Source organism: Mauremys mutica, chromosome 10 (assembly GCF_020497125.1).
Source record: "Mauremys mutica isolate MM-2020 ecotype Southern chromosome 10, ASM2049712v1, whole genome shotgun sequence".
Classification (NCBI taxonomy): domain Eukaryota; kingdom Metazoa; phylum Chordata; order Testudines; family Geoemydidae; genus Mauremys; species Mauremys mutica.
The window spans coordinates 86790088-86805200 of NC_059081.1; the positions used below are offsets into that span (position 1 = coordinate 86790088).

The window sequence follows — 15113 nt, forward strand, 5'->3', positions numbered from 1 at the left end:
AGTGCTCGGGCTGCCCCGTAGCATAGCTGTCTTGTGGGCAACAGGACGGATGGGAATCCATCAGCGGTAAGCTAGCGCAGTACGTCCTGTTGGTGCTGTTCCTATTCCTCATCACCCACACCTCTCAAAGCAGCTACATTTCCCCCCCGCCTGGCATGACCTGCCAGCACCCAGGTCTGCAGCATGTTGGTTTTGGACAACGGAGCCTGCTGGATGAGTCACCCTGTGGCAGACACACGGATACTTTCCTACTGGCTCCCAGCCCACGCAAGGCGCTCAAGCCCTCATTAAAGGGGAGCCGAGTCACAGCTCCCCCTCTCCTCCACACACACATTTTCCTGCTCCCCACCTCCCCTTCCACCCACTCCCTCCTGGGTCACACGTACCCGGAGACGGCAGCGCCCCGGCACAGCTCGGAGAGACTCGCCCTCAAAATAGCTCCGAAGCAGCAAACGCATGAGGCTAAGGCGCCGGATTGTTGCTAATACAGCGAGAAACCGTTAAGCCATTTATTGCCTAGCTCCTCTGCCATGAGCGCAGCCGGTGAGCTGGCAGGGCATGGAGAGTCAGCCCAAGGCTGGGGCTCATCTCTCTCACCCTTTCCCTTGCTTTCGGGAAGCTCCTTCCCACATGGTCATTGTTTACTTAGTGGGTTGCAGTAACATTCCTGCCCCAGGCTGGCCCCTCGCTGCAATGTGGAATGGAGACTTTTCTACACTTAGCCACAAGTTCCTCCCGCCAGAGCAGCTTCTCGGCGGCCTCCTCCCAGGCTACCATTACCAAGCTGGGAGGGATTTCAGTTCAGAGCCTTGAAACCCAGCCGGGCCCAACTACACCTGTCGGGCTGGGCTCATGTTGGGAAGCAACCCAGGTCGTCTCTGATCCCCTCCCTGGTCTGTGAGGTCGGCGTGGGAGCGGCTGGGAGCAGTGGAGCGAGCGTGCTGATGAGTCGCTGCGCAGCACACACAGCACAGCAGGGGGCGGTGGCTGGCTGGAGCGGGGCGCACAGCTGCCTCCAGGGCAGGAGACAGGTCACGGGCATTGGGCTTGGGGAGTGGGGAGCCGGCACCCGGCCAAGCCCTGAGGATGAGGCACAGCGCTGATACAGATTGGGGGGAGGCCCTGGGTCAGGTCTGAAAAGGACTCAACGCTCTCAGGTCAGGTTCAGGTTGGCTGGGCCTGAGACAGGTTCGGGCGTTACCTACCCCAAACCATGGCAAAGATGAGCCATCCCAGGGTGGGAAAGGGAAGGCTGCTCTGCATATGGCAGGGGCCTTTGCGACAGTAGCTTCCCACAGTGCTCTCCTCTCCCGGAGACGGGGTAGGCAGGAGCAGAGAGCATGGCCAGCGTTTCCTGTCACCCGCGCCATGAATCCTGCCTCCTGGAGTGGCCAGCATGGCTCTGCGCTCTGCAGGGCTGCCACCCATGACATACCCAGACACCTCAGCAGTGCCCCACAGGCCATGGGCGTAGCTGTGCCTCTGAGCAGCTGTCCCCAGCCCTGGCTTTTAGCAGGTAAGGCGTGTCCCTCCTTCCCGCCCAGCTAGCTACACCCAGCTGCTCGCAGGTAGCTCACTTCACATAAGTGGCCACGGAGGAGCCAGAGGCAATTCTGCAGCTGGAGGGATTTTACCACATCACTACCTTCCTCTTCTGCCTGCCCCAGCCCCATTCCCCTGGGAACGGCCGAGCTGTGCTCCTCTGTGCTGGGCAGGGCTGGGAGCCTAGAACGCCCCAGCAATGAAGGGATATGAAGCCAGCTTTGCACAGCCCCTTCCCTCCCCCCCACCCTGGTTCTGTCCCTTGGAGTCTCACGCTGCAGCCCACTGAAGCGATGGCCATGGCAGCGCACGCTGGCGCTGACAGAGTCACGGCAGGAATAGCTGGGTAGGTGACAGGCAGCAGGGCCCCGGGCATGCAGCCTTGTGGCTCTCGTAACGCCCAGTGGAGTCAGCGGGAGCTTGGCATGTGACAGGACTGGCCAGCCGTCTGGTGGGGACTGGAGGCTGGGAGCACGTTTCAGCTCCCTTCCTGTCCAGGTTAGTGCCTTTGTGCTGAAGCAGGTGTGGCGAGCCCAGCCAGCCAGGAGCGAGGCACAGCTGCGTGCACGCGAGCAGTTACCTTGTCTCCTCTGGGCCCACGAATACCGGGGGTGCCCAGTGGCCCTCGTCCTCCGTTGCCTCCCTGTTTAGAAAGAAACAGAGTGCCGGTTCAGAATCTGCTCCGCACGAGGGTCAGCGCTGGACACGCTGCATCACTCAGCGTGATCACAGGGGCCCATGACCACCCAGCCCCGGGGCAGATCGCCCCTCGACCACATGTGAATAACACCACACCCCCCTCTCCTCACCTCACAGAGGCCACCGCAGCTAGCAGGAGCTGGAGGGACTGCCAAGGGGGGGACACAGCTGGGGCAGAGCACAGGGCCCCAGTGAAGATGGCAAGGTCCCCCATACCTGGATATCTACCAGGTTTGGAGATGAATCCAAATCACCATCCTCTGATGGAACAACAAGGCGGGGAGGGGTCTCCACAGATTTCCTCCCCCAGAGCCTCCTCCCACAGGAGAAATAATCCAGCTCATTATGCAGATATATCCCTGGTTCCTAGTCTATCATCTCTGAGCGACTACCGTACCCCCCACTTCAGACTGCAAATTCCTCAGGGCAACGCCTGGCTGTTTGCACAGCGGCCTGTCCAGCGCTGGTATGACAGCAGTAGCAAAGGCTCCCTCGGCTTTGAGGATCATGGGGCACAGGGTTATAACTGCATTAATGCACTCACATGTGTACCATTACAACACACGAACACAGCAATACACAAACTAGAAACAGCCCTTTGCTCAGCTCTCCCAGTAGGGAGGGGGGAGAGTTAACCTCTGTTTGAACAAGTTTCTAAATGAGGCAATGGAGGAATGTGTGGCCAGATTCCAGCCTGTTCCATCAGTGTTACCTGGGGGCACATTCGAATGCAGGGTTTTAAACAAACACTCCCAGGTCGCCCCTGAGCCCCCCAGAGAACGGCCTGACTTAGCCGCAGAACTCCCAGGGCTCGGAGCAGGCTGAGTGCAGGGAGCTGCTGGAAAGGATGCGCCGGGCGGGCTCCCCAACCGTTCTCAGCCTGTCCCAGCCTGTCTCTGCTTACGCCTCAGTCACCTCAGCCCCTCTGACGGGTAGCCAATCCCAGAAATGCCCAGGCCCCCGTCCCGCCATGGCTTGTGACCCGCAAGTACAGTATAGCAGGGCGCTCTTACCCTTTCTCCAGGTGGGCCAACTTGGCCTGGAGCTCCCTAGGCAGACATGAAAACAGTGTTAATACAGTCGAAAGGGCCAGCAAATCGTATCAGCCAAATGCAGGCGCACACGTGACTCACCTCATCCCCCAACTCCCCTTTCTCTCCAGGGCCACCAGGACTGCCAGCTTGTCCCTAGACAGGCAAATCAGACACAAGCAAACAAGATCAACCACAGGGGTTTGGAGTAACAAACTAGCTGTGCACTAGTAACACAGTCGATCTAGTCTTCAGAGAAAGCAATACGGCTGGTTGAAGTCTCCTCTTTCAGACTGAAAGGGTTAAGGCCGTAGGTGCTGGAACTAGGAGTGCTGTCGCACCCCCTGGTTTGAAGTGCTTTCCACCATATCCCGGGTTTACAGTTTGGTCCAATGGCTCTCAGCACCCCCACTATACAAATTGTTCCAGCGCCCCGGTTACGGTCCTGCTGTTGTAAATACCTATGCATGGGCTTAACCTCACTCACATGTAATGGGGCTCCTGAGGGTGAGGACAGTGACACACTAGCATAAGCATTCTGGGGATGAAGGCCAGGCCATATAGCCCCACTGATAAGACCCCCCCACCCCATCTAACCACTGGACCCAAAGAGGAGCTGTATAAAGAACCAAACATTTCCCCACTGGTCACACTGCCAGCACGTCCTGTTCCATCCCCCACTTTCAGTTTGAATTTTTAGAAGAAACCAGAGAGCAAAGGCGGAGAAGTGCCCTTGCCATGCATAGGTTCTTGGAAGTTACATGGCAGCTCTAGCCAGCAGTAACAGGGGCAGAGGTGATAGAGCACAGGGACTGAGGACAGTCTGGTTGCTAAGGTGGTTTACCTTGTCTCCATTGTTTCCAGGATACCCAGGTCTGCCAGGGTTCCCAGATTCCCCAGGTCCTCCCTTGACAAAAGATAAAGGGTGTTATAAATATAAAGCACCACTCCCAGCTCCCACTGGTCCATCTTGAACCCTGGAGTTTAGTTGTGTCAAACTTTAAGCAACCAGACCCAGCTCTTACCAAAAGCCATTTTTCCTTCAAGTGTCAGACCAATTTTTGTCATTGGCCACAGAGAGCTCAGCCCTGGGTAACAGAGCATTAGGGCACTCTCCGCACCAATGACAGGGATTTAAGCCCGACAGATTTACCCAAAGGGACTTCGCTGACCTCAAAGGGAATTTGCCACTTTGAGCCATCTGCAGTCAAGGCTGTGAAGTGGCCGGGTTTATACGTTTCAGAGGAGGAAGGCGTCTTAGAGATGAGGAGATGGTTTTATTTAACTACGAGGCTTCTGCACCTCTGCATCCATTTTGCTCTGCCCCTAAGCGTTCTGGGATTGCTTGTGTGTATTCTGAACTGTTCTGCGCACTCTGCTACTATTTCGGGTTGCTTGGAAAGCTGTGAAGGAACTGATAACACTAACAGAGGAAGTGGGGGAGGTTTAGGTTGGACATTAGGAAAAACTTTTTCACTAGTAGGGTGGTGAAGAACTGGAATGGGTTACCTAGGGAGGTAGTGGAATCTCCTTCCTTAAAGGTTGTTAAGGTCAGGCTTGACAAAGCCCTGGCTGGGATGATTTAGTTGGGTTTGGTCCTGCTTTGAGCAGGGGGTGTGACTAGATGACCTCCTGAGGTCCCTTCCAACCCTGAGATTCTATGATTCTAAGTGATGCATCACAGTGGCCTATGTATTCTGACTACTGTGCCCCAAACTATCAGTCTCAGTCTTCTGAAAATGCCTTGTCTCTTGTTAGGAGTTGACTCCACATTCACACAACTATTCAGTCTCTCTTTTAGGTTGGCCCCCGTGGTGTGAACCCTTCCAGAAACAAAGGTCTGGAGACTAACCTTCACGAAAAGCACAGCAGCATTACACTGCCGCACACCAAACGAGCACATTTTGCACCCTGCAGACATTCCATTAAAGGAAGCTCTGAGACTACCCTCAGAGCTGCACAGCAAACAGCTCAGTTGGTGAAAAATATCTAGGAACACAGAGAGCCTTGGGACAAGTATGATATCAAGGCTTCAAAATTACATCCCCCTTACATTTTCAGCTGCACATTCATCTGCTGGGAACAATTTCTGTTCTTTAAATCACAGGGCCATGAGCCACAGAGCTGAAAGTGGCCCAGTTAAGCCTCTGACAGGAAACATGATGCCCTGTAAACTTCTAAGAACCTTTTGGTGGCCCCAGTAGTCCGTGTCAGTCTGGGCCTTTCCGAAGTGAGTTACAAACAGTACAGTCTGAACCACGGAGTCTACGTTTAACAGCTGACATTTTAAGCCCTTTCAGAACTCACCCGGTGTCAGCCAATAGCATTCTTTTTTGTTACCTAGACTTACAAGAACTAATGCCATGATAACATTTTCCATTTTGCAGCTCTCCAGATACCTGTTTTACTGTGTTCATCACCAGTCTGAACGACTGATCTAGACACAAGTCTATTATCATTGGCCAGTGACCTGTGCACTTCAGCATGAGGACGCTGGTGATGGATGAACGACTGAGCAGCTCCTATGCCTCATTTCCAAGGCTGCTCGACCAAGGAATGCCTTGTTTGCTAGCTGTCCTAGGGCTGCCAGGACCAGGGTGCTTTTTAGCACTACTTAGCCTCTTATGCTGTGGCTCATTGTAGTACCAGGTGGCGTAACATTCAGCTGCTGGATTCACTGGTCTCCAGAACTCCACAAAGGCAACCCCGCTGAGCAGACATACAAATGGGCTGTGACAGGGTGTTTATGTTTATCCATTAATGCTAATGATGTTTAGGGATCGATGGAAGAAAAAAGGGCAATAGCAAAACGGAGACCATTTGACTTTGCTAGCCCCGAAGAGAGAAAAGCGCTGGGTATCACAAGTCTGCAGCTCCACTGGCTTCTGTCTGTTACAGCTCCATTTTGTTTCTTACAGCTGTTCCCTTACTCCATTTTGTTTTAGTTCTCCTCCTGTGGCCGCCCCTCCCTGGCTGTTAAGTTGTTTACCAGGGCCTCTGCCCTTCTCAAAGGGAGGGCCCCTTAAGTTGTTTACCAAGAGCCATTGCCCTTCTCAAAGGGATGGCCACTTGTGCTAAGTGGGACCACTGCCCTGTTCAAAGGGTTAGTCCTGTTATCACCTTGTTAAACCTGGGCTTGGTGTAGGGTGGGCACTGTCCAGAGCTGCAAGACCTATTGTGTTTTTAAGATCCTGGGCATGAGTCATAGACCTCATGTGCTTCTGAGTCACCTGGGGGCTCAGGACTTGTTCAGACATGTTCTATGCCTACCTGCAGTCTTTTCCCTGCTTTCTCTCCTCCCTGTAAGAGGGGAAGCCAATCGGAGCAACTGACGGGAAGCTGCCTAGGTTTGCCTTTATAAACAGACATTTTCTGAACAGACTTTAGAAAGATTCCTGCATTGCTGCCTGGTCTGATCAGCCAGGGGTTCTGGGGGTTCCTTTCTCCGCTCTCGTTTTATTTTTGAGCGTACCCCCGTTTTTAAACTCCCCTCCCATGAACAACAAATTTTGCCTGGAGATCTCCTGATTATTGTGAACGAATTGAGTCCTCTCTGCATCCTCTGATGCTGCTGCTGTGCCTGCTTCTGCCTCTGCTGCTGCCTTGGGGGCTGGTAAGAATCCCTCTGTGAAACTTTCTATACTTTTATTTTATTATTTTAGCTGCTGGCTCTGTCTCCCCAGCACACAGACTCAAGCTAAACCTTGGTCTGTGTTTTAAAACCTCTCTTAAACTCTAAAAAATAAGTCTGTGCTGCTGCTAAGCTCTGCTCCTGTGGGCTTTGCTCACTGCTTTCAGCTGTATCCACTGCTGCAGCCACCATCCCTTAGCTTCCTTGGGGGCTGCCTTGGGAGCTGTATTCTGGGCACATACCACTCTGCCCTCTGTAACTTCCCCATAGCATAAGGTGCACCATAGGTTTTGTTTTTTCTTTCTTAGTTTGATAAGTCATAGTTTGTTAAGGTTGTAAAGCTTGTAAGTCTCACCTGCCTTGCTATGGTTCGTTGTTTTGTTGCTCCATATAGCTGCTTGTTATAGTTTGCTTAGAATTGTGATATTTGTTGTTTTGCCTAGTCATTGGTTAAGATAGATTTAGAAAGTCATTGCCTGGTTGTATTCTGTACCTGTTTTGTTACTTTGTAGAAGCTGCTTGTCATTTTGTATAAGTTTTATTAAGTTAAAAGATAGATAAGGTTTTTGCTGCTTTTTCCCCCACGTCTGCATCACCCGCTGAACTTCCCAAACCCCTTGCTGCTTCCCCCTGCCCCCACTGCTCTGTTGTCCGTACCTCGCAGGGATTCAGAGTCTCTCGCTGCTTGCAGCTGCATCTCTCATCAGTTTGCCACTAACTTTTCACACACCCACCCCTCTCCTGTTTCTTGACCCAGCCTTTGGGTACACTCTTGCTATCACAGCCTCACAAATTAAGTCTACACTGCATAATTTCACTTATCACCCATATTGTATTATTGCACTGTGATTCACATTTTACTTCCACTTTTCTGATATACTTTGTATTCGCATTGATACCATTGTGTCACATTGTGTATAAGGCCACCAACCACTTAATACATTCCATCTAAGATTGTTGACCATTCTATATAGAAGCTACTATTTTATTTTGCATTTCTCTTTGGTATGTTTTACATTCCACACTGTATCTAGAGTTGTTCCTATATAAAGTTGAGTTGCTGACTCACTGTACTGTATCCCATTGTGCCAAACCCCACTTACTGTACCCCACTGTTAGAACTCCCTACACGGTTCAATAAGAACCCCCTCCCCCACCATCATTGTCTATTGTAAACACCCTATACACCCCATCCCATCGTATTTCATTGTTAAATTCCCACCACTTCCTTTTTCCTTTAATAAAGAAATTAATTGGCACCCCACCTGTGTGGTAATTGCTCCCCAAGATCCCATATACCTGCAGGCAGGGACAGCTTCAACCAGGGTTTTTTTGCCCCAAGTTAGCTCTGCAAGTGCAATGTAATGAAGTAGGAGCTGCAGTATCGTTATTCATGTTGGTACGTGGATTTGCCAAGGAAACTTTAACAACCTCACACTCTGTTAAACAACTAAATCCCCTTTCCACGTGGCAGGCAGAGAACAAGGCCAGTACTGCCCATCTACTGTTAATAGGAGCATGATTTCCAACTCTCTCGTGCTGGATTGTACATGTATCCTCCTGGCTTCTCACTTCATCCTCCTGGCATTAACATTTAGCAGGGGCAGAGCTCAGAGTGTCCTGAAACCCCCATAGCATTGACAGAAGCTGGAGATGTATCATGGCTGATTTAATACCAGGTGTGACTCATGACTTACCTTCAGTCCTTTGGGTCCGTATTGACCAAGATCTCCATTAGGTCCAGGAGGGCCTTGTAATCCCTATTAAAAACCAGGCTATTGTCAACATATGCAGAAAATCAAACATCTCAAGCATCACTAAATAGCCTATCACATTCTGGGGACTCGGAATGAAGAAGTGAATAAGTAAACTAGTCAGAAACACAGGGATTGAGGAAGTGTAAAGTATTCTTGAGCTAGGTATCTCTGGGGCTGTGAGAGGCACATTCCGACACCGTGTCTTCTTATAAAATGCTGTACACCTTGACTTGCTTTTGAAATTAAAAATAAATTAAAGCAAAGCCACTTTTGAGCCTCATTGGTGGATTCTAGTGATAATGTTTAAATTTGAATGTTATATTAATGCCATTAAAGCATAATGTGCTGTGCCATGAACAGATGGAAAATAACTGGTCATCTAACCTCTGGCAAATGGAACAATTAAGAGACTGACATAACTTGGCACACAGAAATGAACAGGCAAAGGCTATACTAATGTGGTTATTTTACGATTTTTAGAAAAAATGGGGTCCTGACCCCCTTAAATCCATCAAATGGAACGGATACGCTCCCCACTCCTTTGTGATCAATTATCTTTAGGTGACCCATATTGAAAACACAAGAGGGAATCAAGATCTGCCCTAGTTACACCGTTTCTGGCTTGAACCTTTCCCAAGCATTCGTCAGTGGAACAATTCACTCTGATTTTACGATTTCCTTTAATTACTTAATCTGCCTGTACACCAATGAAACTGCACAATCCACAGTTCGTATAAATTGCAACCAAGTGGGGTATGTATAAAAATAACTGATTTGATGGGATTTTGGACTACACCTCCTGGGTGAATACTCACATTTAAGGTATAGCAAATGAAAATGTATCACACACTGAAACACCCTTCCTAGAAAAGCAGACCACTGGCTGTGGAATAACAACCCCCTGAGTGATGAATGATGTAACCTGAAAAGTCAAGGCACAGGATTTGCACATCAGACTATTCAGGCCTTAGGTTTTGAAAGTTTCGTTTTAATAAAATTACTCTTCTTGGCAAATTTCAAACTGTCTGAAACAAGGTGTTCAGCTAGGAAGGAAACTCTCACACATACACAGTGTAGCTAGACCGAATCGTCTCCTTTGGAGGTTCCATTATAATCAAAGGATTAGCTAGACTATTTCTGTTTAGCAGTCAGGGTTCTCTGTTGATTAAACTCTATAGTCAAAATTTTCAGTTAAGTCCCTAAAGTTAGAGACCTTTATCCATCAGTATATAGTGTCTAGTCTTGCAAATGCTCACACATGGGACTAACTTTACCCACAAGCATAGGTATTTGCAGAATCAGGCCTTTGGCCATCTCAGTAAAGTGTCCTGGCTATCAAAAGACTGAGCCTCCACTACTCTAGCTAAAATCAAAGGGAGATGCAGACACTCAGCAGCTGGGAATATCAGCCCATCTTGATTGAGGCTTACATTTGAAAATGCTGACCAACCACTTGGACGCCGTGGTGATGAATGGCATAGAAAGTCCCGGACAAACTTACAGTCCACATTACTTCTTTCAAGCCACACTGTGATAACAAGGTTCTCACCACGAGCAAATTACATTTTCACAAAAATGGGAGTTTTGCCACCAACCTAAGTTCTGCCAGGATTTCACCCAAAGCAGCTTGTAGATTTGCCTATATATAATAGTTTAAAAACCCAAAAGCCACACAACAAGGACCTCTGGGTGAAAAGCTGCCAAATCACCCCAGAAAACCTTGTTACTCCTAGAATTTCATATACAACTACTACTGTACCATCCAGAACAGCACAGATAGGAGGGAATTAGTCATGTGAATTACCTGCAAATTCAAACCTCTAGCAGCTGTAATGATGGCCGTTAACCCTTTCCTGCATTACAAAGCTTGGCAGGGGTTCTGTCCCTTCAGTGGAAGTGTACTGCCCAGCGGCTTGGGTGAGCGAGTATTTTCTGCTGTCTTGCAAACTATTGCCCGAATTTCAGACACCTGACTTGTGCTCTGAGAAAGCCAGAGATTGGTGCTGCAGTGCCAATAAACATTAGGCGTTTGCCTGTCATTCCTTGCTCCTGCACTGAGAGCTGAAGACTAGGCCCGTGCTAAACTTCCTCGCTCTCTCTAGAGAAGGTTTTATTGCAGGCAGCTAGGTTTTGTAGTCTGACCAGGGTGATTTCTGGGCTTTCACACTAGCCACAAGCTCTCAGCTCGCTCTAGCAAATATCATCTTAAACGAGCCCAATTTGACCAGTGCCCTGAATGCGACATACAGAGCTAGCACCCAAATATGGCTAGCAATCACCCATCCATACCCAGCCAATTAGAGTCACAACTCAAAGGTTAAAGGGGCAACAAAGCCCATTTTCTGCTCTCTCAAGACCCCAGACAACACCCACAGGGCCTAGGCAGGAGATGAGGAATGCCATCATGCCTCGCGCTGCGCCCCCATCCCCGCCGGGGTCGCGCCCTGCTCCTGGCAGCCCCCCACTTTGAGATTCTCTTTGACTGGTTGCTAGTCTGCCCGACTTCCAGCCCTAGGCTCTACCACTCCCCACATCAAGCTGCATTCGTTATTGTAACGAAGAGCAAACCAGCCAAGTACGTACATCAAATCCTGGAGATCCCTTGCAGCCTGGCAATCCAGAAAATCCACTCTCCCCCTGGAAGGAAAGGAAAAGGCTGGCAATGACTGTCATTCGGTGTGAGCAGGCAGCGCCCAGGGGATGTGAAGGCAGTACTAGCTGCGGACCCCCCCTCCACAGTTCAGCAGCCCCCCCTGACGAGCCCTGACAGATTAGTGGTCGCACAGAGAGGTGCTGGCTGGCTTGAGGACTGGGCGGGAGTCCCATGCCCGAGTCCCAGTAGCCAGCCCCTCTGCCCACTGGAGAGGAGGAAGTGCCGGCTGCTGATAAAGCTGGGTGTTACTGGTAGCGGTGCTGGAGGGAGTCCTGGGGGAACTCCTGCCTCCCCGAAGGCAGCAGGAGGGGCTCCATCCCCAGGCCAGGGGTGGGAGTTTGGGACTGAGGGCCAGCCAGGGGGCGCATGCCACTGAGCTGATGAATTGCTTTACATCATGCAGTGTGCCAGGACACAGCTGGGATGGGCTGCAGAGTGAGGGACTACAGCCGGGAGGGAGCACTCTGTTCCTGAGAGGGGCGGAGGGGCAGGGAACAGCTGAGACACCCAGCCCAGGCCCTGTCCTAGTGACAGGCCTCTCAGTGGGAATCCAGAAAGGAGCCCTCAGCACACGGAGCATTAACTCTCCGTTGGATCCCCAGGCCAGATTTCTTCCTTTGGGACCTGTGCTGCCAGGGGGAGGTCAGGCCTGGGCAGTTGCCTCACCTTTCTCCCTTCCTGGGCTGCTCCCATCCCAGTAGCTGTATGGCTTTACTGCAGGTCCTAGATCAGTGTCTGTTCCTGCACCCAGCCCCCAATCACTGTGTGCCAGGACCCCACCCCCACCCCTGAGGGCATGGGGAGCCCAAAACGCCCTGGAGTCAAACAGAGCCTCCTGGCCTTCCGGCATCAGGCTCCTGGCCCACAGGTGTCTCTATGGAAACCAGCGTACAGAGACAGCACTCCCAGCACGCTGTGCCCCTAAGCGCGAGACTCACCTTCATGCCATCTATGCCGTCAATGCCACGCCTGCCCTTCTCCCCCTGGGAGGAGAGAAACAAGAGAACAGTGTAGAAACCATTTCTGGCACGCTCCCCACCCCACCAGGGCCCATCAAGTCATAGGAAAGTCCCAGCAGCTCACCTTAGCTCCTTTGGATCCTCGCGAGCCCTGTCCGGAAAGGAGAGGAGAGGTTAGTGACAGCAGACAGGTCACGTTCACCTCCTGGCCGTGGGTGGGCTGTGCATCGGCTTGGCCCAGCTGACCAAGAAGGATGGGAGACACAGGACGCAAGCTCCCCTTCGAAGTCGGCCTGCCTCTTCTCTAGTAAAGGAGGCAGGGCTCCCCCCCTCCGGGCAAATTCACACCAGCGGGTAGCTGGTGTTTTGAGATAACACTTCACTCTGGTGCATATTCCAACGACCATCCATAGCACTTTGTCTCTGTCTCAACTGCCTGGATCACATGCTGCTCCTAGCAGGGCGCTGGAGGAGAGGGCAGACCTGGCAGGTGGGCAAACGCCCAGCATGCTGGGCTTGAAAGTTCATGGAAAGGATCATCAGTCTGGACTACAGCTCTCTGAGCCCCAGTCCCTCCTGACTCCACAGTGGGGAGTCCTAAAGGGCCTGTCCTTCTGGCCTTGCCTTGCTGAAATGTGAGGACAACATGCACAGCTGTGTTGTCGTACTGGACCTCCCGCACTCAACTTGCCAATGTTTGGAGATGCAGACCCCACTGGGGCTGAATCAGCCAGGGTCAGAGTCCTGATGAGCCTAGGAAAAACCTGCTTCTCTTTACTCTCCTGAGGTAAGCTCTTCTGGTGTGAGTGTCATGAGGGGAAACCAATCACCCATAGCAGTGTGTGTTTGTGTGTGAGGGAGACGCAACCATAGAGTCACTAAGCTGACAAAGGAGCACAGAAGTAGATAAACGTAGTTGATGGATCCCCCCGGGACACAGTGTTGACAGTGGCAGTGGAGGAGGCCACATTACAGTCTCCAGGAGAAAGCCTAGTCATGCTGCCAAAGGGGGAGGTTGTCACAGGAGACTGTGTGAGAAAATTAGCAAAACCTGCAGGGTTGATGAAGGCCACTGACTACACACTGCATGCCACACTCACCTTTTCTCCTCGAGTGCCTTTTTCTCCCTAAACAGCAAAAGACAGACAACAATTAAACTGAGACAATGAAGTGTGCATCATAACACAGCTCTAAGATGCCATGACGATGCTACTAGTCCTAATCACCCTCCAATAGACTGCAAAGGAAATTATACATACCTTCATCCCCTGGTAGCCAATGGGTCCCAGGTCACCTTGCTTGCCCTAGAGTACAAAATCACAACACATTAGAATCTTTATAGCAGGAAATCATTAACCACAACCCCTCCTGTTCAGCAGCATACTATGTATATATAAGGGGAGGATGGTATTCAAGCTCTCTCTATTTATGATGGATTTCTAGGTTTTAAAACAAATTCAACAAAAACCCACATGCCAAAAATCATGTTCCTGAAATATCTCTGTCCACTTCAGAACTTCATTCAACTGAGCTTCACTTTTCATCATCTGCATAACACCCACTTCCCTACACCTGGGCTCCAATCTTATCAACAAATACAAAGGAACATGACAACAAATTGATTTATTTCTGACAAATCTACACTGGGTATTTCAGTGCAAATTTTGCTGCTGGGTTTCAAATCCAAACTTTGCCAGTGGGTCAGACAGAGCGATTCCTGTATACACAGAGAGTGCTCATTAACATTTATGTTGTAAGCATCTAACCATCTCAGGAAGTTAAAGGAAACAATTGCCTCTTTGGGAAGGTAAGGAAGTAAGGAAGCATTCATCCCCTTAAAGCTCTCGATATGAATATCTGAAAATCCAGGGCTGGGGAAACTGAGAGCTGCAAGAGGTGTCATTTGGGATGAAAGTTAAGTCTAGGAAAAAAACTACAAAGAAGAAAATATATAGTCACATGTTTTCTAAGCTGAAAACACGCAAGCTGACTGCGCACTGATGGGTGTGGGAGAAATGCACCTACAAAAATAAATGTACCTAATAAAAAGGGGAGGAGGAAAAATGATGTTTTCCTCCTCTTGTTAGCAGATTAAACACCTCCCTGTAACACTGCCCTGTCTATAGTGGGAAAGGCGCACTGGTGCCAAAGTGAGGCGGGCATCCATGGGATGGGTGAGTCAGAGAAATACCCTGTAGGAAAACTGGTTATTTTGGGTTTGGCACGAGGCCTGGTGGCTACAGGTTTGCAGTGAGAAGATGAAGGGCTTCTCATCTGAGTCATCCTCAGACCATTGTCATCACTCTCAGCACCATTGCCATGGTGTCCCACAGAAACACTGTGGCCCTGACTGGGAGTGGGGGCAGGGAGGGAGCTCTCATTGGCCGGTCTACTATTCTGTTGTAACCAATCAAATGTCGCTACCAGATACCCTTTCCCTCTGCACTGCACTGTTCCTGTGTGGGAACCAAACTTAGACCTGCCTATAGAACCCCTCCGACCCTTAAGAGAAGCTGAAGTGAAGGCAATCTCCAGGCCAGCTACTACTGAAATGCTGCATCATCTTTGGAGCTCATCTCTCCTCAGACTCGGGCCAGTCAGGGATTCAGATTCCTCACCACCTTAGGTTTTCTTGATTGACCCACTGGCCGTGGGAAGGCCTGTCATTACCAATCCATCTGTTCTATTTGGCTACTTTGGTTTGCTTCCTGGTTGGCCCAGCACAGGGCTGTCCTTACTCCCTAGCAATGCTGGAGACTGTGGCCAGGACGTTCCAGCAGGCTGGGTCTGTGCAGAGAGTCATAGCTATGAGTGGCCTATTGGGCAGCTGCTGCAGAGGTT

General features: G+C 50.5%; 1 protein-coding gene across 2 annotated transcripts in view; it reads right to left on the bottom strand.

Annotated features, from left to right (window-relative positions):
* COL6A1 (collagen type VI alpha 1 chain) overlaps positions 1-15113 on the bottom strand; it is a 69759-nt gene that overhangs the window by 37979 nt on the left and 16667 nt on the right. Inside the window, exons 10-19 of one of the 2 annotated variants that reach the window (XM_045031809.1) lie at positions 13532-13576; positions 13373-13399; positions 12397-12423; positions 12252-12296; positions 11244-11297; positions 8601-8663; positions 4117-4179; positions 3375-3428; positions 3255-3290; positions 2123-2185 (exon numbers count right to left, since the gene is read on the bottom strand). In XM_045031809.1, coding sequence (XP_044887744.1) covers positions 2123-2185; positions 3255-3290; positions 3375-3428; positions 4117-4179; positions 8601-8663; positions 11244-11297; positions 12252-12296; positions 12397-12423; positions 13373-13399; positions 13532-13576 — 477 coding nt within the window. The remainder of the gene's footprint in view (positions 1-2122; positions 2186-3254; positions 3291-3374; positions 3429-4116; positions 4180-8600; positions 8664-11243; positions 11298-12251; positions 12297-12396; positions 12424-13372; positions 13400-13531; positions 13577-15113) is intronic. The other variant, XM_045031810.1, reaches the window with a different exon arrangement.